The sequence below is a fragment of the Odocoileus virginianus genome, chromosome 8 (assembly GCF_023699985.2).
Source record: "Odocoileus virginianus isolate 20LAN1187 ecotype Illinois chromosome 8, Ovbor_1.2, whole genome shotgun sequence".
NCBI classification, from domain to species: domain Eukaryota; kingdom Metazoa; phylum Chordata; class Mammalia; order Artiodactyla; family Cervidae; genus Odocoileus; species Odocoileus virginianus.
This window is the reverse complement of record NC_069681.1, coordinates 53,783,854-53,811,224: the sequence shown is the minus strand read 5'-3', so window position 1 is coordinate 53,811,224 and position 27,371 is coordinate 53,783,854. Positions and strand designations below refer to the sequence as shown.

Here is a 27,371-nt window from a genome sequence, read left to right as displayed (position 1 = left end):
TTTGAAAACAAGCCTTCTGTACTTCAAGTTAGTTGATTTGAAATATTTAACAATTGCTAACAATGTATTTGCAAACATTAGTGTGGAGTAAATTAAATTTCATGTTGAATATTTTCAAGCATTCACCTCATAAAGCCACCGTTAAATGTTAAAGAAAGGGAAGGAACGAAGGGAGAGAAGGAGGGAGGGAAGCTACGAAGGAAGCGGCCCTCTGCTTCTGCACCTTCCACTTCCTGACTCAGTCTTAACTGCAGTGATAAAATCATGGCATGGTGAAGCAATACAGCATATGATTATTAGCACAGACTCTGGAGTCAGACTCTCTAGAGCTGAACTCTGGCTTTGTCTACCTTCTAGCACTGTGATTTGGGGGAAGATATTTAAACTTTCTGTACTTCAGTGTTTATCTTGTGAAATGGTGCTAGTAGTAGTACCTATCTAATAGGTGGTGGTGAGGTTAAATGAGTTATAAAACTTGAGATGTACTTATAACCGAGCCCATAGTTAATGCACAACCAATGTTACAGTATTACCTGTCTTCTTAGCCCTTATTACTGTCTGAAATTACCGTGTTTGTTTAGTTGCTTGACCTCTTGTTCTGTCTTCTCCATTCTAAACTCCACAAGAGAAAGGTCATACGGACAACTTCAGAGGACTGCTTTAGATGGAATGATCAGGAAAAGCCTCTCTGAATCTGATAATAGGAGACAGCCATATAAAGATGTGTACATTCCAGGAGAGGGAAAAATTCTAGCATGTTTTAGAAACAGAAGGCAGCCAGTATGGCTAGAGCAGGATAAGCTACAGGAATGAGATGGAACAGGCAAGCATCGTGACTAGAGGGTAAAGTGTCCGGATTGTATTTTAGGAAAACACTGGACAGTTTCAGATAAGAGATTTAATAGCGTGATTTACACTTGAAAAAAAACCATTTTGAGTATAGTGAAAATTGAACTGGGTAGGGGAAGGAGAGAGTGGAAGAAGGGAAACTTGAAACCAGGTAGTCTGTCTCCAGAATTAGGCATTTATTTAACTCTTGTGCTTCGCAGTGAATTTAAGGTATAGGATCTTGAGTGAAAGTATAAAATAGACAGATGGAAACATGAATCTACAGTTTAGGAGAAAAGGCAAGGCCAATGATTTAGATTTTATTTTGCAATCGCTGACATATTAAGAAAATGATTATTAAAGCCATGGGAGCTGATGCGATGGCTCAAGGAACACAAACACAGCAAGAGGGGAAGAACATACAGCTTATGATTTATGAAGTCTATTCTGTCCTACTCAGAACACTTCTTTTCATGTCCTAATAGAATACTGATCACCACCCAGGAGTATCTGGAGCATTCATCTTCCTCCAGAAGTTGCTGAGGCATGGGTAAAAATGGATCCATAATGATAAGTCTTAGGGTTGCTGGGCAGTAAAAATGATGCTTGCAGGGAAACACTATCAAACCCACAGATCTCACTAAAGATACAATAACATTACCGAATACATACTTATAGAAAGGAAAGCCATTATTAATCCAATTATAACCAAGTTTGATTTAAATGACCTATGGAATTCTATGTATACAAAATTTTATATATGTACATGTATATTTCATACCCTACACTATTAACATAAGTTAGAAGCTAAGGGCGTAAGCCAGCTGCTTTGTTTAAGCCTCAAAATAGGTGGCAACATGGCACAAACTCTGCCCAGTGAGACTAGAGCAAAAAGAATGGCACAAGGGAACAGAGTGACCTTGGAGAGAGGGCATCATACTTTCAAATGCTTTCCAAGTCATTAATAAGCTTCATAACATTTGAAGCTAAAAAATCACTAAGGAACTCCTAACTCTATCAAGGACAAATATATCCACACTTCTAGGCACAGTTTAGGAATAGGAGAAACGCAGTTCTACCTTCCTTCAGCTTCTTATTTTTGTTTCTTACTATGTGGAGGTGTGACACTCTTGGGATCCCCCATTAAATGGGAGATGGAGAAGAGGAACAGGAAAAATTACTCAATTTCTTCATTAAATCTTTGGCAAAATGGAAGGGGAATTCTCTCAGGAGCTACGTTTTTATTCATTTACTCAACAGATATATATACTAGGAGCAGAACTCTATAAAATGCATGGCTATAATAGTGAATAAAACTATAGTCCTCACTCAGAAAAATATGTAATAAGTAATAGTTGTTGTTGTTCAGTCACTAAGTCATGTTTGACTCTTTGCGACCCGATGGACTGCAGCATTCCAGGCTTCCTCATCCTTTACTATCTCCTTGAGTTTGCTCAGATTCCTGTCCATTGAGTTGGGGATGCTATCTAACCATCTCATCCTCTGTCACTCCCTTCTCCTCCTGCCCTCAGATCTTTCCCAGCATCAGGGTCTTTTCTAATGAGTCGGCTCTTCATATCAGATGGCCAAAGTATTAGAGCTTCAGCTTCAGTCCTTCAAATGAATATTCTGAATTCACTGGTTGAATTCACTGGAATAATTACACAAAACTTTAATATTCACTGAAATAAATACACAAAACACTAATTATTAGTAATTGTGATTATGTGTTAAAAAGGGAAAGTACAGAAACAGTATTTTGCACAGTTCAAAGCATCTAGGATACTGTCAAGTAAATACATGTTCAGTATTTCTGGGCTGGCTGGAAGAATGGTTTTTCTTCATATACCAGTCTTGCAAACTAAAGGACACTATCACCACCTCTTGAGTTCTGAATATCAAATAAGTCTTAGAAGTCCATGTTAGAGAAAACCGAAAGGGCAGGCAGATGGTTTTATTCAGGTAAAACAAATTAGAAGAGAGAGACTAACTCAGGAAGTGGCTACATCAAGTCAAGGAAAAAAACTGCATTTTTCTGGACCACCAGTTTAGCTATCAGGACAATGAAGTTTTGACAAAGAACAGAATGGATATTATTGAAATCCAGAAGAGTATGCTTAGTGCGATAGCTGCCACACTGCACAAAAGGGTTTCCAAGCTAAAGTTGAAAAAGGAAAAATATCCAGGTACACATTGAGATTGAATATAATGGAGGGTAAAAGTTAGACTAGAAAAACAATAGCAGCGGAGATAAATGATAATCCAGATTTCATTTTAAAGATTATACCACTGTTTTTAAAAATTATAAAATACATTACTTTTATACAATACTATTTACTTGAAATCAATGTAAATGTCTAAGTCCCCTTTGTTCACACTGGATTGTAGTCTAGTTTTGGGGCAACAGCATGATATTTGCTCGACTGTGCTAAAAGGGGGGCTTCTCAGGTGGCATAGTGATAAAGAACCTGTCTGCCAATGCAGGAGACATGGAGATGCAGGTTCGATCCCTGGGTCAGGAAGATCCCCTGTAGGAGGAAATGGCAACCTGCTCCAGTATTCTTGCCTGAGAATCCCCATAGACAGGAGCCTGGTGGGCTACAGTTCATGGGGTCGCAGAGAATTGGACACAACTAAGCAACAGAGCACACACGCAAGTCCTTAAAAGAAATACCTTCTGCTATGGACTGAATTGTGTTCCCATTCTTCCCCCACTCCCCCACCAAATTCATTTTTGAAGCCCTAACCCTCAGTATGACTATATTTAGAGACAGGGTCTTTAGGAAGTAATTAAAGTTAAATGAGACCATAGACAGGAGGCCTTAATCCAACAGGACTGGTGTCCTCATAAGAAGAGAGACCAGAGTACACACTCTCTCTCTGACGTGCAAAGACATAGTGAGAAGGTGGCTGACTGCAAGTCTAAAAGAGACCCCTTGTCAGAAACCCAAACTGCTGAACCTTGACCTGGGATTTCTAGCTTCCAGAACTATAAGCAAATAAATATCCAATGTTTAAGCCACCCTGTCTATAGTATTTGTTATGGCAGCCCAGCTAACAAATACACCTTCCTAATTTTTTTCCCTCTCTAGTATCTAAAAGCTCTCTTCTGCCTGATTCATAGAGTATGTCTGAACAACCTGAAAGCTACATTAGACACTCAGGCCACGTATATAAAAAGTACACCTTGACAACTAACCAAGTAGAGGAGAAAAGTAATTGGTCAAGGCACTGCCTAATCAAGGAAATGAAATGGAATGGATGGCTTCTGTTTGCTTGCATTTACTTTTAAACTCTCGAAATTTCATATTGTTTTCAATACAAATAAGAGTGTTCCTCAAGTGAACCAGATCTGGATATTTTCAGCTGTGGTCAGCTTCTCTCTGACTCCCACTAGGGTTTGGTGATGCAGAGGTAAACAAGGCTATAAATCAAATGCCATGCTTCTAATACCTCAATGCATTGCAAATTGATCTGGAACAGGGGTCAGTTCAAATCGTTTTTTAAGTGAACCTGTTCCCTTCCCCTGAAGGGAAGCAATGGAAGCTAAAACAGCGAATCCCAAAGTTATATGAGATTCAGAAGTGTAACTGCTTGTGAGAACTGACAGAGGTGAGGTTTCTTTAGGTGAGATTCTTCAGTTGTTTATCAGGTAGGAATCAAGGATATTTAAAAACAAAACATCCTGGTGGCTAGTGCTAAATCTGAAATCTGGTGGGCAACTTTTCAAGAAATAAAAGCTACGAACAAAATGGCTTTAGTTCCATTCAGCCTGCTGTGGGAAATGGCTAATGGACAAACATTATTATGACTGGCAAGGCGAGCTGCCAATAAATAAGAAGAGCAGAGATTCAAACCACCATATATTAATGGCAACACTTCCTAAACTTATTTCACTAATTCATCAAAGTAGGACATTATCTGAAGTGAAAAGAAAAATGAGGCTGGAGAGCACAGGGGAAGGAACTATTTAAAAGTAAAAGCTATGCTTCTTTCTCTATTGGCTAGTTATCTCTGCTTTGAGGAATTATGGTTTACTTCTACCATTTCCTGACACCACAGTTGGTTTTACTGAGGGCAATATTTTCTCCTTTTCAAATGACAAGCAGAGAACTACCTCTGGTAGGATAAATTTCCATTGTTTGTTTATGCCTTTCTTGTCTTTTTCCACAAGGAGAAAATGGCTGGACAGGAAGAAAGTGTGGAGTTCTGATATGCCACTCCTCAGAGGGGTGGGGGCCACATTTTCTTTTCACTTGTCTTTTTTTTTTTCCCCTAGAAGAGTAACAACCTCAAGTGCTCTCTCTCATGTTTTCTTAATCTTCAAGTCTTAATTCTCAACTGTTTCTTAGCATTTTAAACTAACTGTTCAATATGTTGCAATCTCGTATCTTTTGGAATGGAGTGAAAATATCCCCATTATAAAAGAATTCATTTAATTGTACAGTTCAAATCAGTACAAAATTCAACAAATGAAGCCTTAAATTCTCTTTCAGATAGGCTTTTTAGAGTGATGAGTAGTGTAACAGCTTTCAGTGTAATGTAACAGATCACAGCTCTGGGGCTAGACTACCTGGGTTTGAATACTATTTCCACCACTTACTAGCTGTGAAGATTTAGAAATATTAATTTGATCTCTATACCTCCATTTAATCATCTGTAAATGGAGAATAGTAGTAGTTCTATATCACAGATTGTTGTACCTGGTAAACACAAAACAATGGATGAATTTTAACTATCATTAAGATTATTTCAAAAAATATCCAAAAGGCATCATGTTAGTCTCCCTACTCTTTGTTAGGAACATTAAACAGTTATATGTAAAACCAAGTGGAAGCTCACCAGTCTTAGGTCACCTAAAACAAACCTCTTGGTAATTAGGTAAAGGAAAAGGATAAGAAGGAAATCCTTTCTTCTGACACTAGCGTTAACCCCTCACTAAGATTTTACCAATAACCTAAATATACACTTGACATTTACAAGTAAGACATTCTATTTAAACTTACATGTTTCAACAAAGAATCCAGTGAAAAACATAATGTAACAGCAGCTTATTCTAAAACATTGACATAACCTGAAACATTGCTCTTTGAGCAAAATACATACTTCTGAGGTGATCTGTTATCAACTTCAGCTTTCAGTCGTAAATTCTCCCTCACCAGGCCACTATTTTCCAATTTCAATTTTTTATTTGCCTTAAAAAAAAAAGTGTTGAAAATAATTAAGCACAAGTTAAAAACAAATGTGTAAAAATTATGACATGAGCCATCTGTATTTTTTAGAGCAACAGTATGAGAAAACTGAATACTAAGAGCATGTCTTTAGAAACTTAAAATCACCATTGGGAATGACTTGGGAAACTGAACATGATCACACATTTTTAATCCAAATTCCCCAAGCACTTTGCAAATCTTCTATCCAGGGAAATAAACAGAGCTATGTTAGTTAGCTTAGAGTTGTTATGGGACTAAACTAACGACATTTTTTTTTTTCCTTTTTCACATAACTGAATACTCTAAGCATGGTAACAATATACCATAAGCAATTATTCACAAAACTAATGGTTAAGTATCTTGCACTATGAGACTGATTTTTGGTTGCTATTTAAAAAGTTTTTAGTGATAACATATCTAATATTGTTAAACTACTTGCCTATTTTCTTCAAAATGGCTTTCCCAAATGCTCTGGCTCACAACTTCTTGGATCAATATTTTCTAATAAATTGTATGGATTCTCTTTTGATTTTTTTTTTTTAATCCCAAGTATGATTTCCTTTTTTGAGTTGCATGATACCTAAAAACTGCCTGACAAAATATTTATTGCTAGAAAATCTAGAGGCTCAATATTGATCCTGGGCAGCCCCAAAAGTAGAGTGTCTATTGTAGAATCTTCTTAAAAGTGACTTCTTTTAAATCTGCTAGTCATTGTGTTTCTGAATTCCAACAAAAAATAAGACTCCCTAGGCTAGGAAACAATCTCACTAACCTAGCAAGAGAAATTCATTGTCTCACTATTAACATTCAATGTGTCAGAACAACTGTCAACAAAAAGGTTTAAACTAAGGAAATCTGAAAACAGATTTAAAAAATCTGACCAATAATTTCTAGAATTTTTGACTATGTTACTTGCCCATCCACACACAAATGCCCCAAGAGGGTGACAAGAGAAGCAGGACAGAGGACACTCTTTTGAATACCAAGCTTAACTCTCTGAAATGTATCCAGGTTCCTTTTGGATTCTGAGTACCTGCTTATCTTCATGGATGCAAACCAACCAGGAGTGTGGAGAGTTAATTCTTTAAGTGACTGATAAACACCATTACTGCCCCTCTGAAGACACAGGAAAGGTAATATACTTCCTCATACACACACACACACACACACACACACACACACACACACACACACACAATGAATTAAGCCCTCAAGCGTAGCACTGTAAGAGGAGGCACTTAGTGAATGCTTTTTGATGATGAATGACAAGCTTAAATTAGAACCTCATTTGATTTCTTTTCCCTATCCCCCTTGACAAGGTCTCTCACCAGTCCTGAAGCTTTCTAGATGCTCTTTATAGGCTGGCTAACCCTCAATTATCAGAGATATTTTCAAGTTCAGGAGAACTGGATGGGTAAAGTTACAAAGGGGAGAGTTCTGCCTATTTGTTGCACCTAAAAGAGTAATAAAGACTTCAGCTAACTATTATACTTTGCAATCTCAACATTGGCTTCATAGTGGTTCAAAACTCACTGTCTTGGAAACATGAGGGAAAAAGTTCATTTCACTCAATCTAGGTAGTCCTTTATTCTGAATCTTCAGAATTCCTATATTCCTATATTTGTTTTATAGTATGCTATTATTTTGTACTTTAGTTTTGCCTCTGTAGTCCATGTTTTTTTAGTTTATGTTCCAGTGTATTGCCTAGTTCTACCTAATTCCTCCACTAGGTATCCAAAATGGGCTTTTCAAGTATCCCAAATAATTGTGAGGTCTCAAGGTAGCTTTTGGTATCAAATTTAACACATGATCTTATCTTATGTATTTTTCTTTTACATACATCCCTTATACCACTCTTTTTTTTTCCTTATACCACTCTTATAAGCTCAGAGTAGAGTTTTCATACATATCTTCATGCTCTAAGAAGCATTTATTGCCAAATATTTTAGTGAAATTGAATAATATAAGAGGCCATACAGAAATTACTGATAGCTCAAGAAGGAAAGTTGATGAGGACACGGCTGATTGATAACACTGTGACTTCTCAGCTAGCTTTCCTTTTCATGTCCTCTTCCCTTCTCAAACACACACAGAAATGGAGGCCACTATAAACCAGAGAACAATACGCTTCCCCTAGACTTGTAGCAAACTCAGCGCAATTACATCCACAGTTTCTTTTTTCTCTGAAAGCACTATGTTCCCAACTTTCTCTCATCTTGACCTTCTCTGAGCCCAAATGGCATTTATTTTATATGTGGGTATGCAATTTGACTTAGAATATTCACACTAAGTTGTAGATAATTCTCTGCTTCTTAATCTCACTGAGGACCAGAGAGCCGGGATGTGGCAGCACACCTCTAAAACATCATGTCGAGCATTAATGATTTCAGGAGGTGCAATGCAGTGGTTCAGCAAAGTATTTTAAGAGAATGCGGGTAGGCTGAATAGGGGGCTGTGAACCTGGATACCACAAACCCATCTCTGTTCAGTGCAAGAGGCCTCCACTGTGGATAAACCTGAAGCCAAGACAAAAAGGCTAGTCCCTCTGGCCAGTACAGCTCTTCATCACTTCATTACCTCTAACGCTGATGCCATGGAATTCATCTCCTTTCCTAGACTGGAAAATCCTAGAGGTTTGCCCTTTTCACCTATGCTTTCTCCATCTTCTTGCCTGGATGAAGAATAACTGAAAAAATTAAACTGCCTCTCAGCCACAATATTCTTTTACATGGAGTAGTCTAAAGCCATCACTCACAGTTCTCTTGGAATTAGTAAGTCTTTAACTATTTACAATATTAAAACATCAGAGAAAGGGAGTGCTAGAAAAAAGATGGTCCAAACCTTTCATTTTATAGGTAGGGAAACGGACAGGTCTGTCTGTATGCATACATGGCAGTTACTGACATAAGCTTTTTAAAAAAAGGAAGCCAAATCACAAAGAGGGGAAACAAAAACACAACCTTTAAACTGATGTCGTTCTTCCACAAGAAGATGTAAATTCATACAGAGGCACTACAAAGTCTCCAATTATAGTCACAAATGGGACCACCTGATATTTCTTGGCAGCTATTTAAGATTTTAGGAGAAAAAGTTTTCTTATTGCTTATAAATGCTCATCCAGGGATTTGTCCCTTCTCCCCAAATCATCTAAAGGATGACTCAAAATAGTATGGCTACTTATTCTTTTGAAGGTACTTAAAATACTACAGAATTTTAAACACAACTTACCTCTTTTAGCTTATCCACATCATCTTTCACTTTTTCATAGATTTCGTTAGCTGTTCTAAGCTTTTTCTTCCACTCTGCTACAGTTTCTGGGTCAATTTTACTTGGATTATCTGCAACTGGAAGTTTATCTTCATTTTGGTTGCCCTGCATCAAGGTTAAAGGATCCAGGATAGTCTTGATCTGTGATTCCAAGCTGAGATTTTTACTCTTAAGTTCATCTACCTCTTTCTGCAGACAGTCTATTTCATCCTGAAAAAGCATTGCACAGCCATCAGGTAGACACAGACACTAAACACATACCCATGCTAGACGGAAGTCAACGTGTTTGTAAAATTTACATTCAAAATCCTGTAGATAGATACACAGATTCTTTATGCATCAGAATAACTCTGTAGACAGAAAGTCACATACAGCTGAAATTCTCAAAATGTATTCTGACTGATAAAAATTGGCATCTCTATTGCTTTTAATTCAATGATCGTTCATGATTAAAAAAATGAAAATATCAAATCTTTAATTCCATTTTAAATATTCAGAAAATATGAAAAGTCACATGAATTCAACAAGGAAGTAGATTACTCAGAAGAAAATTCTGAGGTATGTTTAATTCCTTTACTAAGGGGCATTTAAAAATACCATTTTGATCAAGGAAATCTGCAGTTTTGGCTGATGTCTCTCTTTTGCTTCATATAGAAGTAAAACTATATACCATGTCCTTTCACTTTCCATGTCAGAATAATACCTGTAATTTTGAACTCTTCTACATTCTAGCTCTTAAACTACTACTGTGACTATTTCAAATATTAGTTTTCCCATGTAGAACCACCGTGAATCCAGCAACAAAACATTTGGGGCTATAACTCTCTTCTGTGATACCATTTATTCATCTATAATGGATATTTAACCTTAAACTAAAATTGTTAGGAATTCCGTTCTCAGAAAATAAACTTCAACATTTCAGCAATCTCCTAAACCATTAATTTGATTAGTATCTAGTGTGATAAATATTCATTACATGAATAAGAATACATTTTAGAGTTAACACAGAATTATTTACTATTTTAAATTACAATGTTTTGAGTTAAATGGCATCATAAAATGAGAAAAGGGCTTTACTTGTTTGAATAAATTAATGAATAAATAAGTATAAACAAGAAAACACATATGAATGAACATTTATTCAGTCATTTATCTATGCCCTATTTCAAAAATTTTTGAAGCAGCTGATCTGGTTTCCAATTACGTAGTGTAATTTAAAGATATTTTGTGTCAAAGGAAGAGAGCAATATTATCCCCCATTTAGTCAATATAAAATGACAACTGGACTTAATGTTTATTCAAAAGTATGTATATCCATTAGCGTGAAGCTAATTTAGAAAAAATTCCATCACCATGTCAAATTATCTGCATGTCAAATCATATGCAGAAAACAACTGCATGATCTCACATACATGTGGAATCTAAGAGAGTCAAACACATAAAAACAGATTTAAACAGTGGTTACCAAGCATAGAAGGTGGGGGAAATGGGGAGGTGGGAGAAATAGGGAGATGGTTCAAGGGGTACAGAGTTGCAGCTAGAGACAGTCTAGAGACCTACTATATAGCAATGATGACTATAGGTAATAATATTGTACATCTACTGGACACTAATGAGTAGATTTCAGGTGCCCTCACCAGTACCCCCCTCCCGAACACACAGTAACTATGTGAGGAGATGGCTATGCTAATTAGTTTGACTGAAGTCATCACTTCAACACGTATATGTATATCAAAACATGTTGTACACCTTAAATATACACCCTAATTATTTTAAACATGTTTTAAAAATTCAACAAACATTTATTTTTTTTTTATTTTTTTATTTATTTTTTTTTCCATTTATTTTTATTAGTTGGAGGCTAATTACTTTACATCATTACAGTAGTTTTTGTCATACATTGAAATGAATTAGCCATGGATTTACATGTATTCCCCATCCCAGTCCCCCCTCCCACCTCCCTCTCCACCCGATCCCTCTGGGTCTTCCTTTTTTTTTTTCCATTTGAAAATAATAATTTATTGCTTTTCCTTCCAAAGCTTTGTGAATTTACAAAAAAAAAGTTGACAGGCTGCTCAGTTCAGACTGAGAATGCAAGAGGTGAGAACCTGGGCCATTTAAAAAATGTTTTTTAAAACATGCCAAAAAAAAAAAAAAAAAAAGAATTAAGCAATAGCATATCTCAAACCAAAATCTCTTTGTCGGAAGCTGACATAAGTATATTTTCTTTACCAGAACTTATCAGACTTATAATTAGCAGTGAATTTACAAGTAGAAACAAATACAGAATGAAGGTTATAGTACTTGTTTGCATTCATAACACCTCTTGGGGTTGGAAGACTGATGACTTCTACATGAGAGTTTCCTTTATCTCCCAACTTCTTGATGGAGCAACTTAAAAAATGATGTTTCTCACATATATATGGAATTTAGAAAGATGGTAATGATAACTCTATATGCAAAACAGAAGAGACACAGATGTACAGAACAGACTTTTGGACTCTGTGGGAGAAGGCGAGGGTGGGATGTCTCGAGAGAACAGCATCAAAACATGTATATTATCTAGGGTGAAACAGATCACCAGCCCAGGTTGGATGCATGAGACAAGTGCTCGGGCCTGGTGCACTGGGAAGACCCAGACGGATCGGGTGCAGAGGGAGGTGGGAGGGGGGATCGGGATGGGGAATACATGTAAATCCATGACTGATTCATGTCAATGTATGACAAAACCCACTACAATATTGTAAAGTAATTAACCTCCAACTAATAAAAATAAATGGAAAATAAAATAAAATATACAAAAAAAAAATGATGTTTCTGTTGAGGACAAATTTAAAATTAAAAGCAAGAAAAAGTTTCCATATTTGAAACAGGAAAGGAAAAAAGAATTCATCAAATAAGATATTTTTAAACTGGCATTTAACATGAGATTTCATTGGATACTTACTCTAAGAAGTCCAGATTGACAGCTCAGTTTTACCTAGAATTCAATGCTGTCATCATTTAACATTTTACTTAGTATTTACCTCATATTCTTTGTGGAGTAATTCAAGTCTAGTTTTCCGAAGATGCTTCCTGACTGTATGGCTTAGCATGGGCTCACTTTCACTTGTTCCTCCTACAGGGACCAAAAAAAAAAAAAAAAATCTAACCTTTCATTCTGATTTGGGTAGAATGAAAATTAAAATGAACCCTTTCCTTATTGTTCTATGTAGTTCTCTAGCCTAATTCCTATCCTTTTTCTTACATCCACTTTGTGCTGCCATCCTTTTCTATACTTCAATTCTGAGAAAAAATAAGTAACACCATCAGAAATACCTTCAGTAAAATATCATGTTATGTTTACTTACCTGTGTATCTTATTAAACTCAATGAAGGCAAAGGCTATATTTTATTAACTCATTTGGACTATTGCAAATTTTGAATATCAGACAACTGTTAATGATAAAATCACTGATTACACCTAACCAATAAGCTGTATAATTAAAATATTATTTGTTGTATAAATCAATATTATCTATATATAATCAAATATATTATCTTTATATATTATAATATATATTATTTAACTAATGTATTCAAATATATAAAGTTACTAGTAACACAACTGAAAAGATGAATGTGTCTTTTCACTGACTAACAACCCAGTTATGATGGATTATAAATCACAGCATTAATTGTATGCACACAATAACTCACATATACACACTCAAATGTATTCTTCCTGAGAGCTCTTCACTTATTCTGTGGTTACCTTCTTTGTACTTCTTAGCATCATGATAACAAAGGCATTTACAAATGTTCTTTTTCACAGGACTCCATCCAAATGCAAGGAAGGATGAACCATTTTACTTCAGAGAAATTATGAAATATCACTTAGACACAAATGAATGAAGAAAGAAGGGATGTGAAAAGAAGCTGGGAAAAAACATTTAAATTATTTTAATCAACAAAGCTCATAGTCCGCAAGGAGAGACCTGACTCCTGGTAAAGATCAGTGCAAATAAAAAAGTAGAGGCTGAGAGATTAACACTCCAGTTTGTAGAACAGCAGAGAAATATTCCCTTATAAGACTTCACCCAGGTACCCAAGAGAGAAACCTTGGAGCCACCTCTGATTCACTTTCAGATCGTTTAGTTTCAAAGTTCCAATGGTGGTTCTTTCGTTCTAGCATATATATCTTCCTTTCTATTGTAAAAATTTTATATACGTCCATTTTCCCTAATTTGGGACTATTACAAAGATGAAAGGTTTTTTCCCTATGATTCATGCTATCATCAATTCACTTTCAATTTTTCCTAAAACAGAAACAAAAATCATTTTAACAATCTAAAAGAAATAACACTATAAAATCTCTTTAAATGGTTCATTTTCTAAGAATCTTCCAGCTCAAGTTTTATCCCTGCCACCTTCCCCCCACCCCACTTTACCTATGTGACTGTAGCACTGAATGCTCTTTTTCATACCCTTAACCCAGATTCACATTCTCCCTCACCTGGGCAAGAGTCTGACCTACTCATGCCCTGTTTCTCCCCTGGCGCCCAAACTATGTATCATCACCTGAGTAATATTCCTAGTACACACTTTGGATTATGCCCACCTTACCCTTCTCACCCATACAGCAACACCCTGATTTAGTCTGTCACTCAAGATGCTCTGTGCTAAAGTCTTAATTTACCTTTTCAGTCTTATTTCAACAGTCAGACCCAACGAGACTTTCCTGTTTCCCAACTGCAGTGAATGCTGCTCCCTCTACAAGAAATGGCCTCTCTCACCTCCACCAACTGAAAATTTATCTATCCTTAAATCTTAGAGGCCACTGATTCATGAATCCCTTTCTCCATGTTCCCAGCTGAACTAGCTTGTTTGAACTCTGTGGGCCTTTTTGTTTGTCTGCTTTTTAAGCTGTTGGCTGAAGTTAGGAACTGGTGCACCCAAATAAATAAATAAATTTTTTTTTTTAAATCTTCATCCACATGGACAGCCTCTACCAGAATCAAAGTTCCAGAAGGCTTTGCGATTTCTCACAGTGCTTCATGCTCCTCAGTTACTCCACTTATATAGATTATGCCAAATGATCAATCCACCCAGTATGATACTGGCAAAATAACACCACCAAAAGTTGTCTGTTTCAGTCTTCCTCCAAACAGACACTATTTAAACATTGTTTTAAATCAGTTTCTATGTGTTTTTACAATAGACCCTTACCAATAATTTCTTTGCAAGGATTTTCAGGAGTGATGGGGACTCTGCAGGCTGGACATTGGCTATTATTCTTCAACCACAAATCGATACAAACTGAACAAAATACATGGTTGTTGATGCATATGACAGGTTGGCGTACCTTTGAAAAAAGAAACACTACTTTTAGTACAGGGCAACAGTCATAACAGAATCTCAACAGGTTTAGCTTAGGGCAAACAAATCGCTTCTCTAGAGTACAGCGGTAGGTGCTTTAAGAGGACATATCTAATATTCATAAAAACATTGCTTCTGCTACCACAGTTTCTTACACACGTATAACAGTTACTAGCTTAGATATCTGGTCATAGAAATGGAAACTTTTGATACATTAAGAAATGGTTTTATTTTGTTCCAAATCACACTTACTGCCAAATAGAAAATGCATTTTGTTCCATTAAGGCTGGGGCAATAATTTTTCTTCAACTATTCTAGTCAAGGATTATAAAATGTCAGATCTAGAAGGTTCTTTGAAGATTATTTAGTCCAGTCATCCATATGATGCTTGAAATCCTTCCCTCAATTCATTCCACTATATTACAGAACAATAGCAATCAACAATTTAGCACTGACATCTTACAAGAATGCCCTCAAAACCAGAGGCACAAAAGTTAAAACAACCCTAAAAGACATGACATACACTCAAGTGGTTTACAATCTAAATAGCAAACAATGCTGACAGAAATACTGACGGACATCAAATAAATAAATCTTTGACTCAATGTAATCAAGTACAAATACTTTACATTTATAGTGTCTTATATTTCACAATGAGTTTTCCATGCATATCCTCTCTCTCTAATCCTGAAAGATAAACAGTAAATATACTTTACAAATAAGGAAACCAAGGTGAAGAGATCAGGTGGCTTGCTCAGGGTTAACGATGTAAGTGTTTCGTTTTGGCTGTGTGTAGCTGTTATATCAGAGAGAAAATAGAAGAAAGAAGCTGATTTAGTTTTCTACCTGACTTTATACATTTTTTTACATATTTCTTATAAATCTGTACTTATCTCCCCTTTTAGAATGGAAACTCTGGAAGAGCAATAACTTCCTTCATCACATTCACTTCTGAATCTCTAGTACCTAGGGACAGCCTAGTACACAACAGGTACTCTAAAGGTTTGCTGAATAAAGTAATTGCTATTAAGACAGTATTTAAAATTCCACATATTGGGGAACTTGCCAGAGGGAATAATGACTGAATATTCTTCAAACAGCACAAGTGTAACAAGATAAAAATAGAAAAGGACACAGAAACGCTTAGGGTTTCACTTTCTTTATGTGGTATTTTTACCGTGGGACTCAAAATACTTTATAGCCATTTTCAATATTTTGCTCTAATAATAAGCACACTACCACTGTAGAGCCCATCTGCATTGGGGACTAGAAGATCAAGGGAAAGTGGAATGAGGGGGAGAATGACAGGCAGAACCACCACAAACCACTTTTCACAAATGCTGATGCTGCTGTTTGCCTCAGAAGGATACTGAGTATCTTGCCCACTGATTTGAAAGGGGTCCCAACCCTCAAAGAAATCACAAATGCACAACGATCCAGGCCAGGCAGGCAGTCGTTTTAAGTCTCCCTGCAAAGAGCTCTCTGGGTTTAGTTTGGCTTTCCAAACATTCAGATGCTCCCGTGATTCTGAACACTAACAGAAGAAAACTAAACAAAGCAGATAACTCTGCACAGATTTAGACTTCCTCTTGGAGAAATACCAATTCTAATTCATTGAGTTCAACTGATTTGATAGGGCTGATTAAACACAGACAGACAGACGGACTTTCAAACAAAGTAAGACCATGAAGCACAGCACTCCTCCCAAAGCGCTCCTACCGACAACACGGAGTGAGTCCTCATCTGGGAGGTGCCCCTGGTCAGAGTCTCAAAAGGCAGACAAACCTGAACTCTCTCTGAGGCTAGTTTTTTCTAAAAATGCATCTGTTTCTGAAGTCCAGACCACAACACATTCAAGGGTGTTTTAATCTTATCCCTAAGTCAGGAAATGTTTTCAGAACAAAAAATTCTCAAAGGAAGTACCAGGAAGATGCTAGTATGCCTATCGGGTAGCTTCCCCAAATACAGGCACACAGACACACACACACACTCCATGTTCCTGTAAGGTTCCTGGCTGGATATGTACCCCCAAATTAAGATGGCTAGTTAACAGTTATCTCCTTGGACTTTTAGGGCAGTGAGTTTATTTCTGTTTTTAGTCATTAACTCATCTGAAAATGGATGAAAGTCAAAGGTGAAAACATAAAACTGTGCATATTAAGGGGATTCAAAACACTCTTCCACTCCATATTAGATGGCATTTTCTAATTGGTATTTTCTAAGTAAATGCTCTCATAACAAAGATTAAATATCTCCCCAAACTAAAAACTTCCCTGGTAGCTCAGCTGGTAAAGAATCCATCTGCAATGCAGGAGACCCTGGTTTGATTCCTGGGTCGGGAAGATTCCCTGGAGAAGGGACAGGCTACCCACTCCAGTGTTCCTGGGCTTCCCTGGTGGCTCAGCTGGTGAAGAATCCGCCTGCAGTGTGGGAGACTTGGGTTCAATCCCTGGATTGGGAAGATCCCCTGGAGAAGGGAACAGCTACCCAGTATTCTGGCCTGGAGAATTCCATGGACAGAGGAGCCTAACAGGCTACAGACCATGGGTCGCAAAGAGTCAAGACACAACTGAGCAACTTTCACCGCAAAAAAGAAGGCCTCACACATGGTGGAAATCAAGAATTCTGCTTTGGTCTGTTAAGTTTGTGATACCAACCTGGCTTTTAAATGGACAAGGCAAGGTCTGAGGATCACTGGCATAAACGACGGCATTTAAAGGCACAGCACTGGAGAAGATCCCCTGCATGGGCAGAACAGTATACATTCCAGCACACAGAGGAAGGGGAGGAGCAACTGGAAAAGGGAAATGAGGAGGAGGGGCCTGTGATGGAGGACAGGAAAACATGGTGTCACACAAGGAAGTTTGTCAAGAGTGGTCACGCATGTCAAATGTTGAAGAGAGACTGAATTTGATGAGGACAGAGAAGTGACCACAGGATTTAACTGCATGGAAGTCACTGTGGTCTGTAATTGACAAGCACTGTTTCCAGTGAATAGTGGGGATGGAAACTTGATTCCAGAGTGCAAGACAAGGAAAAGTGAAGAAATGAAGACAGAGACTACAGGCAGGTCATCTTTCATGTTTTGCTGTAAAGGAGAGAGGACGAAATGTGGCCACGGAAAGGAATGATAATGCGGATGGTACAGTAAAAAAAGCAGGTATTAGTTAATGATGGAGGAAGACAGGGAGGGATCAGAGCCACAGATAGCAATGTTGCCAAGCAGTCAAGAGGGGAATGAGATCCAAAGCACAAGCAGCGAGATTGTGGCTCATATGGAGTGAGGAGCTATCTTTCAATTTAACAAAAGGGAAGAAAGACCAAGGCTATAAGAACAAACACAAAGAGGATGGAAGATCTGTTGATGGAAAGATGAGAGAACTCAACTACTTATACTTTGTCATCAAATAGGAGGTGAGATTACCAGCTGCAAGTGGGAAGCAGGGAGGAATATCAACTGGAGAAAATAGATTAAAGCAATTATTTTGAATGGTAAGAAAGTACATTTACTAGGGTCATGTATGGAGCAGGATGGTCAAACACTGTTGAGTCTGTGAGTGTCAACGATGACATGAAAAGGCTGAAGTAACACTGGAGGAGTCGGTGTGATGAGAAGAGGAGCGGAAAGTGAGATGCTCACAATCAAATTACAGGAGGTGGTCCAGCTGCTTGCCCTAAAGTCTTGTCCTGGGACATCTTACCTGACAAAGTTCTATCTGCTCTCAATCTCATGTATTACACAGTGTTACCATCTTTTCTACAGTAATAGTTCCTGAGAAGCCTCTGTAACTGGATCTCAGTAAGTGGCAGAGCTTAGGCTTGAAAAGAAACCTGGGGCCGCCTCCAGCTCTACTACTTATTGAGCTGTTTGACTTTGGATTAGCCCGTTAGTTAAACAATGGCATCAGTTTCCTGTTCTGAAATATATGATTTAACCTAGTACACTTTTCATTCAGCTGTTGTTCAAGATTTAATAATATAAAGATGTAAGCACCGAGACTTCCACTTAGCAATTCCTCAAGAGAAAAGCAAGAAAAGGCAAAGAAAAGAAACAAGGGTGGGGGGAGGGAGACAAGGACTACAGTCACATGCCCAGAAGCCAACTCCAGGTAGGGATCTTAAAGCTGCCCGACCACAGTGTGCCCAAAGACGAGCCCAGCCTCCACACACTCACCCGCTCCTGTACTCCGTCCTAAGTTAATGGCATCTCCAGCTCACCCCTTGGTCTAGAACACTCAGAGCTGTCTCTGACTCACCCTTTTTACTCACCTTCACCATCCAATCTGGCACCAAATTCTGGTATCATGTATCAGTCTAAAAAGCCAGGGATTTTAAGATATATCCATATCTTATGTATCACCAGGAAAAAAGGATGAAAAATGTAAGATACTTGAGTGGGCAGCCTGTCCCTTCTCCAGGAGATCTTCCCAACACAGGGATCAAACCCAGGTCTCCCGCATCGAAGACGGATTCTTTACCAGCTGAGCCACAAAGGAAGCCCTGTAAGATGCCACGGCTTATAAAATACAACCAGACTCCAGAGATGGTATAATGTGGGGAAATAAAGTATATCCCCAAATAGTCAAAATGTGGCAAATCTACCACTAAATGTTCTTTTACTTACCATCTATCCCTTCTTTTTCCATCTTCAACTCAATGAGTTCAGGTTTCCCTTCTCTTACTCCAACTACTGCAATGAGCTCCTCCAAGCATCCTTGCTGCCACATGTTCACTTCTGTCCACCTTTCATACTGATGCCAGAGCCCACCCAGCTACAATACAGAGCACTGCTTTCCTGCAAAACAACTTTTTCCCCCTACTCACAGTTTTGAGTACAGCATCCAAAGAATAATGCAATCTGCTTCTTAAATGGCCATTTCTTTTGATCCATTTCAATACTGGACAAAACCAATACTTCAACCACACAGATATACACCTGATATTCATCAAAAAGAATATGAAGAACAGAGACTTATTATTTACTGGGCTCTCATTTTTTAGCTTGATATGTTCTGCTGGCCTGCAACTTACCCAATCAAAATAAAATCCTTCCCGTCTTTTGAGATGAAGATCAAAGTTTACCTCCTCTGTGAGGCCTTCACTAATCTTTTTTTAGAATTAATTGGATCCTTATCGAATTCTCATAAGGGCATTTCTTATGCACTGATTTAATGTTCACTGGACTTGAAAAATTGTTTATATCCTGCTTTCCATATTAGATTTTAGGCTCTCTGGGGGCAGGGGCACTGTCCTGCTCATCTTTGTGTCCACCACCAACAACTTATACAACGTACACTCTAATATTAATTTAAGTGAATTTCGATGTATTAAAATGAAAGGCTGAGATAATACTCCTAAAAGCATCTCAAGAAGCAAAAGGTCAACAGCCACTGCCAAGTTTTGAAAAAGTGAAAGTTTAACCTTTCCATTTAATTTGCCAAAATGATACAGAAGAACAACCGCAGGCAGACTACTTGGCTCTGTCAGCTGAAAGCCGCTGGCAATGTCACCCAAAGGAGAATCGTTTCCACTGTCAATACCTGGTATTATCACCACCATTGTGTTGGATTTTGAAACAGCTGACTAATTCATTTCTTTGGATCATGTACTTATCAGATGAAGATTTCTAGACAATGGTTTAAAATAGGAGAACAAGAACCAATAAATGAGAAAGAACTACTAGAACAAATTACTTGTTATTTATTTGACCATAAACTATAAAAACAAAATACAAAGAATGTAGCCCTCCCTCAACTCCTGTCTACCCATCTCCTCTACTCAGATCCTGCTATATATAATAGCAAAACACACACAAATTATTTTCTTTAATAAGATCTTCTCAAGATACGAAATAGTCATAATTTGCCTATGTTATTAGACTTTTTATCCTATTTACTCTCAAATGAGATCTGCAGCATTAACATAGTAAGCACTCTTATGAAAAAAACATGCTAGACAACAATGGCAAAGATAAGTGGCATATACAATTCCAAACTCATCTGGAGTAAGCATGCTGAAGTGATATCCCAGGGTGATGCCCAGTGAAGCTGGTGAGGAGGAGGAAAAGGAGAAAGAGAAGATGAAGGAAGGTGTGAAAAGAGGGCTCTTCTCTCACTGGAATGGACCTGAGGAGGCAGTCCTAGGTACAAGAAATATTAGCCCAATAATACATAATTCTACTGTGTAGTGTCTTTTATCTGAAGACGTTTCCGTTTTTGAGAGACTTTACCACCAAAATCCCTTTCTTAAGAAGCAAACATCTGGAAGGAGTCCTGCCTAAAGGTGCTGTCCATTACTGTCCATCCTGCGCTCAGTCACTCGGTTGTGTCTGACTCTGTGACTCCATGGACTGTGGTCCACAAGGCTCCCTGTCCCTGTAGTTCTCCAGGTAAGAATACTGGAGTGGGTTGCCATTCCCTCGTCCAGGTGATATTCCCAACCCACAGACTGAACCCAGGTCTTCTGCACTGCAGGCAGATTCTTCACTGTCTGAGCCACTGGAGAAGCCAAAATCTATCCTAGACTTTCCTAACAGGAGTTACACATTGGTCTAGGGCAGGGTTTGTCCATTTTGGCACTACTGACATTTTGGAACAAAAAGTTTTGTGTTGTAGAAGGCTGTCCTATATATTATAGAATGTTTAGCTAGCAGCACCCTGAGGCTCTGTCTACTAGATGTGAGTAGCACCGCTCTGAAGACAATCAGAAATGTCTCTGGACAATGCTAAATGTCTCTGTGGAAGGAAATGCACTCCCATCCTATTGAGAACTGCTGGTCTGGGAAATGTACATGAATTTCCCTAACAATCTAATGGGGTTAATAGTATCAAATTAATTTGCAGCCAGTGGAAACTGAGACTCAAGGAAATAATGATACGTGTTCTAAGTGGCAGAGCCAGCATTCAACTACCATTAAACATGCAAATTGAGTGCTCTTTCAATTAAGAAATAGTTCTTTCTTCCTGAGAGCTAGTAAATAATAATCAGGGAATAAGAAATAGACAAAACACACCTGAAAGAATCGAGACACTGGGATCAGGAAGGATTGCAGAAAAGAGATACCATATTGATGGAGGTGATGCAAGGGAAAAGGCTGTAAATAAACTTTACCAACTGGTCTGGCAAATACATTTAAAATCAATTTCTCTGCTCTTCAGTCACCTTTACCTGAGACTAGAGCTAACTTTTCTTTTCCCTTCTCTTGCACCAATATCGAAACTTCATGGGTTTCACTGCTGCTGCTAAGTCACGTCAGTCATGTCCGACTCTGTGCGACACCATAGACGGCAGCCCACCAGGCTCCTGTCCCTGGGATTCTCCAGGCAAGAATACTGGAGTGGGTTGCCATTTCCTTCTCCAGTGCATGAAAGTGAAAAGTGGAAGTGAAGTCGCTAAGTCGTGTCCAACTCTTAGTGACCCTATGGACTGTAGCCTACCAGGCTCCTCTGTCCATGGGATTTCTCAGGCAAGAGTACTGGAGTGGGGTGCCACTGCCTTCTCCGATGGGTTTCACTAGAGGAGACCTATTACAGAAAGACTGAAGAACAAAGCTGAGGGATAAATGACTGTAGGAAGAGCCTACCTTCTCAACCTTACAAATTTGGCAATTTTAAAAAACAAAATTCCTGGATTGCTCTTGCTATGTTGCAAGAAATCTTTGGCTCTGCGCCAGAATTTAGGACTAGAACTTTAAAACTGTGTGATCCTGAGAACTAAGCTACGTAATGCCTATTGGTCTGGGTCTCCACTTCGGTCTGGGTTAGAAAGAAAGATAATACACCTCCCCTTTCCAACCTTTATCCCTATCCAGAAGGCTTTAAGGATAAACTGGAATCATATTTGTGAAGTAAATTATATGCCAGCTATTATATGCCAAACTTGAAAACTACTAGAATATATCAACACTTTTTTGAATTAATTTTTATTATACTCTATGTGAAAACACAATATTGCTATACTTTTCTGGAAGTGTCTGCATTCTTGAAGCTTATTTTAATCTAGTTAAGGAAGAAAAAGCAGAACTTATACTCCACATGGCTTTTTTCAATGCAAACTACTTGGGATGATTATGTACAAGGCTGGTTCTTAAATCCACTCTTGGGAACTGAGGGACAATCAGGACTCAACCATGGACTCAATGTACTAAGGAGGATGGCTCGCTGGCCAATCGAGCGTCCCTGATGAGCACTGATTAAAGAATTCAGTCACCAAGAGTTAGAATGCTAGGTTGCTAAGGTGTTACCTCTAGCCCTATGTTGGCAACCTTTTAAATCAACGATACGCGTAGAAAGCAAAGCAAGAAGTCCTCCCTGAAAGAAGGGTTCTTTTCCCATAGTATTCCCAGTGGAAAACAATCTAGCCTACTACTGGACACATCGTAAGAAAGCTAATTTCATTTCTGCTTATTTCAGCCAGAAAATTTCCATTTATATTAAGTATAAATGTTAATATAGTAGAGCTACAAAAAGTTTGATTTCCTTCCAAATGAAAATATTTTTAATTATTTAATGATTTGCTCTCATGTCTGTTCACTCCAACACTATTCTGTTCCATCTATATTCCAACCTCAATTTCAAATCCTTTCCAGCTGATTTCAAATACTTCAGTTGATGTATATTTATTTTGAAGGGTGGTGCCCGAATCTGGATTCATACTCAAGTGAGAAATAATTGGATATGCTATGTCACTGTTAAAGGGTATCAGAAGTCTAGTCGCTTGCCACTTCTCTCAAGAAACTCCTTTGTCCTTTGATTAAAACCAACTGCGGTCCACATCTGGCTGTCACTCATGGCAAAACGCAGAGTTGGTCAATAAAACTATCACGTGCAACAATTTCTTTTCACAGCTTGAATCCTAATTGAAGAGATAAAAGCCTGGAATTATCTAGAGATAAACTGGTCTGTAGAATTCTGGTAGCAGTACCAAAATATCACTTAACATATCCTGGGCTGGATCATTTCAGCTTGCTGGCCTACTAGCCCAAGGTACGGGAAAAAATTAAAGCAGAATAGGCCAGAAAGTGTTAGATATGAATTGTCCCACATGGTGTACTTCACTTCTCCAGGTCACACAGAGCTCTTACTCACAATATTGGCAAGGTTGCTAAACACTGAACAGAGATAATCCAGCTTTAAGACTAAGGTAGAGCTGGGGGTGGCAAATACAAAATGTTCAAACTTTTCAATTTTAAGTACATGTGTATTGAAAAGGCAAAGAATTAACCACATACATATTTGGGCTATCTCGACTACTGCTCCCTGCCATTCTTCCTCACCTTCACCCTCATTCCAAGCAGCAACTATCTTATCTCTTCAAATTCAAAGTCTCTCCCACCCATTTTCCTTAAGTAATATGCATCTTTTTTTTTTTTTAACAGTAACTCTTCAGGGATAATGGTCCCTAATTCTGTTGAAAAATAAAAAATGAAGACTTGTTAACTCTGTAAGGGACAAATGGCCAGAGCAGCAAAAGATGAGGCCTAGCCAGGAAGGACTTGAAGGCAGACGCCAGAGGTAGCCAGAAATGTGGGTGTCAGGGAGACGGAAGGCTGTCTCCAGCACCCCATAAATACAGGTGTTGGGGGCGGGGAGGCTGAGTAGCACAAGCAGATCAGATTTGCTTTAACTACACAAAAGGCAACAGGAATATGGAAAGCAAAAATCAATGGATGTACTGTGGCAATTTCCAGAGCAAACAGGTCCTCCTCTTCTGGAAATGTACATCTTCATCAAGTGAGTGTACTGGCCTCAGGAAGCAACTGGGAAGAGCAGTGACTGAAAAGGTTGGTTTCTTCATTTTTGAGGGTCTGTCTGCCTCAGTGCCCGTAACAAAGGTTAACATTTCTTAAATGATAAGTGTCAAGATACACGCTATGTATGTATGTGTTTAGTCACTCAGCCATGGCCAACTCTTTGCGACCCCATGGACTGCAGCCTGCCAGGCTCCTCTGTCCATGGAGATTCTCCAGGCAAGAGTACTGGTTGTTATGCCCTCCTCCAGCGGATCTTTGCAACCCAGGGACTGAACCCGGGTCTCCCGCATTGCAGGTGGATTCTTTACTGTCTGAGCCACCAGAGGAGCCCTAATACTATTATTATTCCCACTGTACAGAAAGGAAACTGCCCTTAGCGACGTTAGGTAACTTGTATAAGTTAAGTAACTTGTATAGAATTAGTTAAGCAGAAGACCTGGATTAGAACTTAGTCTGAATACAGTACTCAGGGCGTCAACCAGCTGCGCCTTTTTGTCTCCATAGTAGACAAAAGAAAATGTCTATTTACAAATCGTTAACCTTTTGTTATTCGATTTAATTCTAGAATACAGCTAACCAGTATAGGAGGGAAAAATTCACCAAAAGTGTCTGCTGTTATGCAGGAGTTCAACTGAGTTTTTGGATGTAACTTAACTGAAGACACAAATGCTAGCAACACAGGTTCAAATGCTGGAGACGCTATGCCTTAGTTTCCTTACCTGAAAAATGGGGAAACCAGCCCTACCTTTCTCATAGCACTGGTGAGAGTGGTTAAATGAAATAATAAAACGCATACAAAAGCATTCTGTAATCTGCAAATCACTACATTCTATTAGTTATCATTTTTGTTAAAACACAGAAAGCATAGGCGTGGAAAATCAACCAGGCAGAAGACATCTTCAACACAGCCTATTAACTAATGGAAACTAGATATAAAGTACACAAGTACAACCAAGTGAAAATTATTTCCCAAGGATATTTTATAGGCCTTTTAACAGGCTACTGTTGCGAGTAAATTCACTCAGAAGTTAACTTGTGGAACTTCAGGTCAGGAGCCAAATGTAGACTGCAACAAACAGAAACATCTTCTCCTCCCAGCTACCAAGGTAGGCAGTAGTGGAAAGTGCCAGCTCAAATAACCCTCCAAAGGCCATTCTTAAGCTCTCCAGTCAGAAGATCTCTATATCCTCTCACAGCATCTTTGCTATTTCCTTGGCATTTCATTCTGATGGATAGCAAGAGCTATCAGCTTCTCCCAAGCCTAACTTCCTACTACTTCCTGAACTCAGAAAATTCACATAGACTTAAAGCAGACGATTAGGTGATCATACTGACTGGCACTCAAATGCTTGCTCCATGAAGTCTGTATTTCTTAACGCTATGCCTGTGGCTGCAGTTTCAGTGTGGGGCGTAAACACATCACAGTCAAACATATCCCACAAAGGTATAAACAATTCACCGTGGCGCGGGGGCGGGGGAGGGGGGTTAAGTTTCTTTTGGACCTACATAGTAAAACAACATATTCGTTTAAAAACCAAATGGGAGGCACAAATGGAAATGAAAGAGGAGACAAACGCATGAGAACCTTCAAAACTCCGTTTCTAATTCAGAACTCATAACTTTCTCCACCTGGTTTCACAAACACGGTAGACACCTCTTGCATCACAAGAGTGACGGTATTCTACCTCGTGGCTGATCCGTTCTTGGAATTAAAGACCACATCTCCCATTCTAAACGTCATTCAGGAGTACTTACTATTTACTTTTTCAAATTTTGAACCCAGAGCAAAGGTCACTCTCAAGGCCGAGTGAAGTAAAGAAAATTATCTTGAAAATGGAAAAGCCTCCCCAGCCAGCACCGAAGGCCCAAGAACAAAACACTCTATCTAGTTCGTGCATGGGACAAAGGAACCGTCGCGAGTTTCCCAGAAAACATGATTTCAGCCGCGATGGGGTGGCACCGGGGGGGGGCGTGAATTATGGGGATTCATTTCTGACCAGGCCTCCTTGGACGCCGGGAGTCATCCGGCTGAGGCCATCCTACTTCCCCACCTCAGGCCGCTGTCATCCTCCTCCGAAAGGCGCACAGATGACCCCGTGAGTCCCGACGCGTCCCCTCTGTCCCCCGGGGACGCGGCCTCCCTGGCCAGAGGAGAACGCGGGGTCGGCGTCCTCACCCAGCCCGGCGCCTCGCGCCGCGTTCCCGCCGCACACCCAGCCAGCCCTGGGCTCCGGAGGGCCCCTGCACACCCAACCCCGATTAGGAGCCGTGTCAGGCATCACCCATTACCTTCCCCAAGCAGATGTGACATGTGATGGGCAGAGTGAGCGACAATGTAACGTTCTGCACGGTCTGAGCCATGGCAGCGTTCAGAATCCCGCCAACACGGAAGTCCCGCCGACCGCGGCTTCTCCCAGCGACTGAGGCCGCGCGAGGCCGGCTACGGCGGCCGGGCAGGGCCACGACGCGCCGGCCGCGGAAACGAAAACGCGCTTTCCCAACGGGCGGCCGCCGGCGTCTGGTCCCTTCCTCCTTTCCTTCCTTTTTAGTTCGAAAACAAACTTTCCTCGGTTGGGGAGCTGCAAGGATTCCTGAGAACGGGAAGGAAAGCTGGTTACTACGGGCGTCGAGGATCTTGAAAGTTTGAATGAAAGTTTGAATGGTAGCGAGAGGAGAGGAAGGATGCGGAAAGGCGATTTGAAATCCCAGAATCTTTCCCGGAAGATGGGGAGTTGGGGGAGAGTTTTCCGCCTAAAGATTAAACATGACAGTCTGCAAACGCGGCGCAGTCAAAAACGGAAAAGGAAAGACATTGTCTCTGCGTTTAAATTTTTCCAAACAACTTCGTGCGCTCAGCTCTCTTTACATTCTTAAATGATGTAATGTCACCTAAAAACGACACAGGGTGATTATCTCATTTGTTTCAGAAACGTTTTGGGTACATTAATCGCTGC

General features: G+C 39.1%; 1 protein-coding gene across 2 annotated transcripts in view; it reads right to left on the bottom strand.

The window, feature by feature from the left end:
• OBI1 (ORC ubiquitin ligase 1) overlaps positions 1 to 26,857 on the bottom strand; it is a 40,399-nt gene extending 13,542 nt beyond the window's left edge. The window contains exons 1-5 of one of the 2 annotated variants that reach the window (XM_020891150.2): positions 26,707 to 26,857; positions 14,517 to 14,652; positions 12,335 to 12,426; positions 9,270 to 9,518; positions 5,935 to 6,023 (exon numbers count right to left, since the gene is read on the bottom strand). In XM_020891150.2, coding sequence (XP_020746809.1) covers positions 5,935 to 6,023; positions 9,270 to 9,518; positions 12,335 to 12,426; positions 14,517 to 14,652; positions 26,707 to 26,778 — 638 coding nt within the window. In that variant the 5' untranslated portion in view covers positions 26,779 to 26,857. Of the gene's footprint in view, positions 1 to 5,934; positions 6,024 to 9,269; positions 9,519 to 12,334; positions 12,427 to 14,516; positions 14,653 to 19,290; positions 19,484 to 26,706 lie in introns of those variants that run through there. The other variant, XM_020891152.2, reaches the window with a different exon arrangement.
• Positions 26,858 to 27,371: the final 514 nt, after the last annotated feature.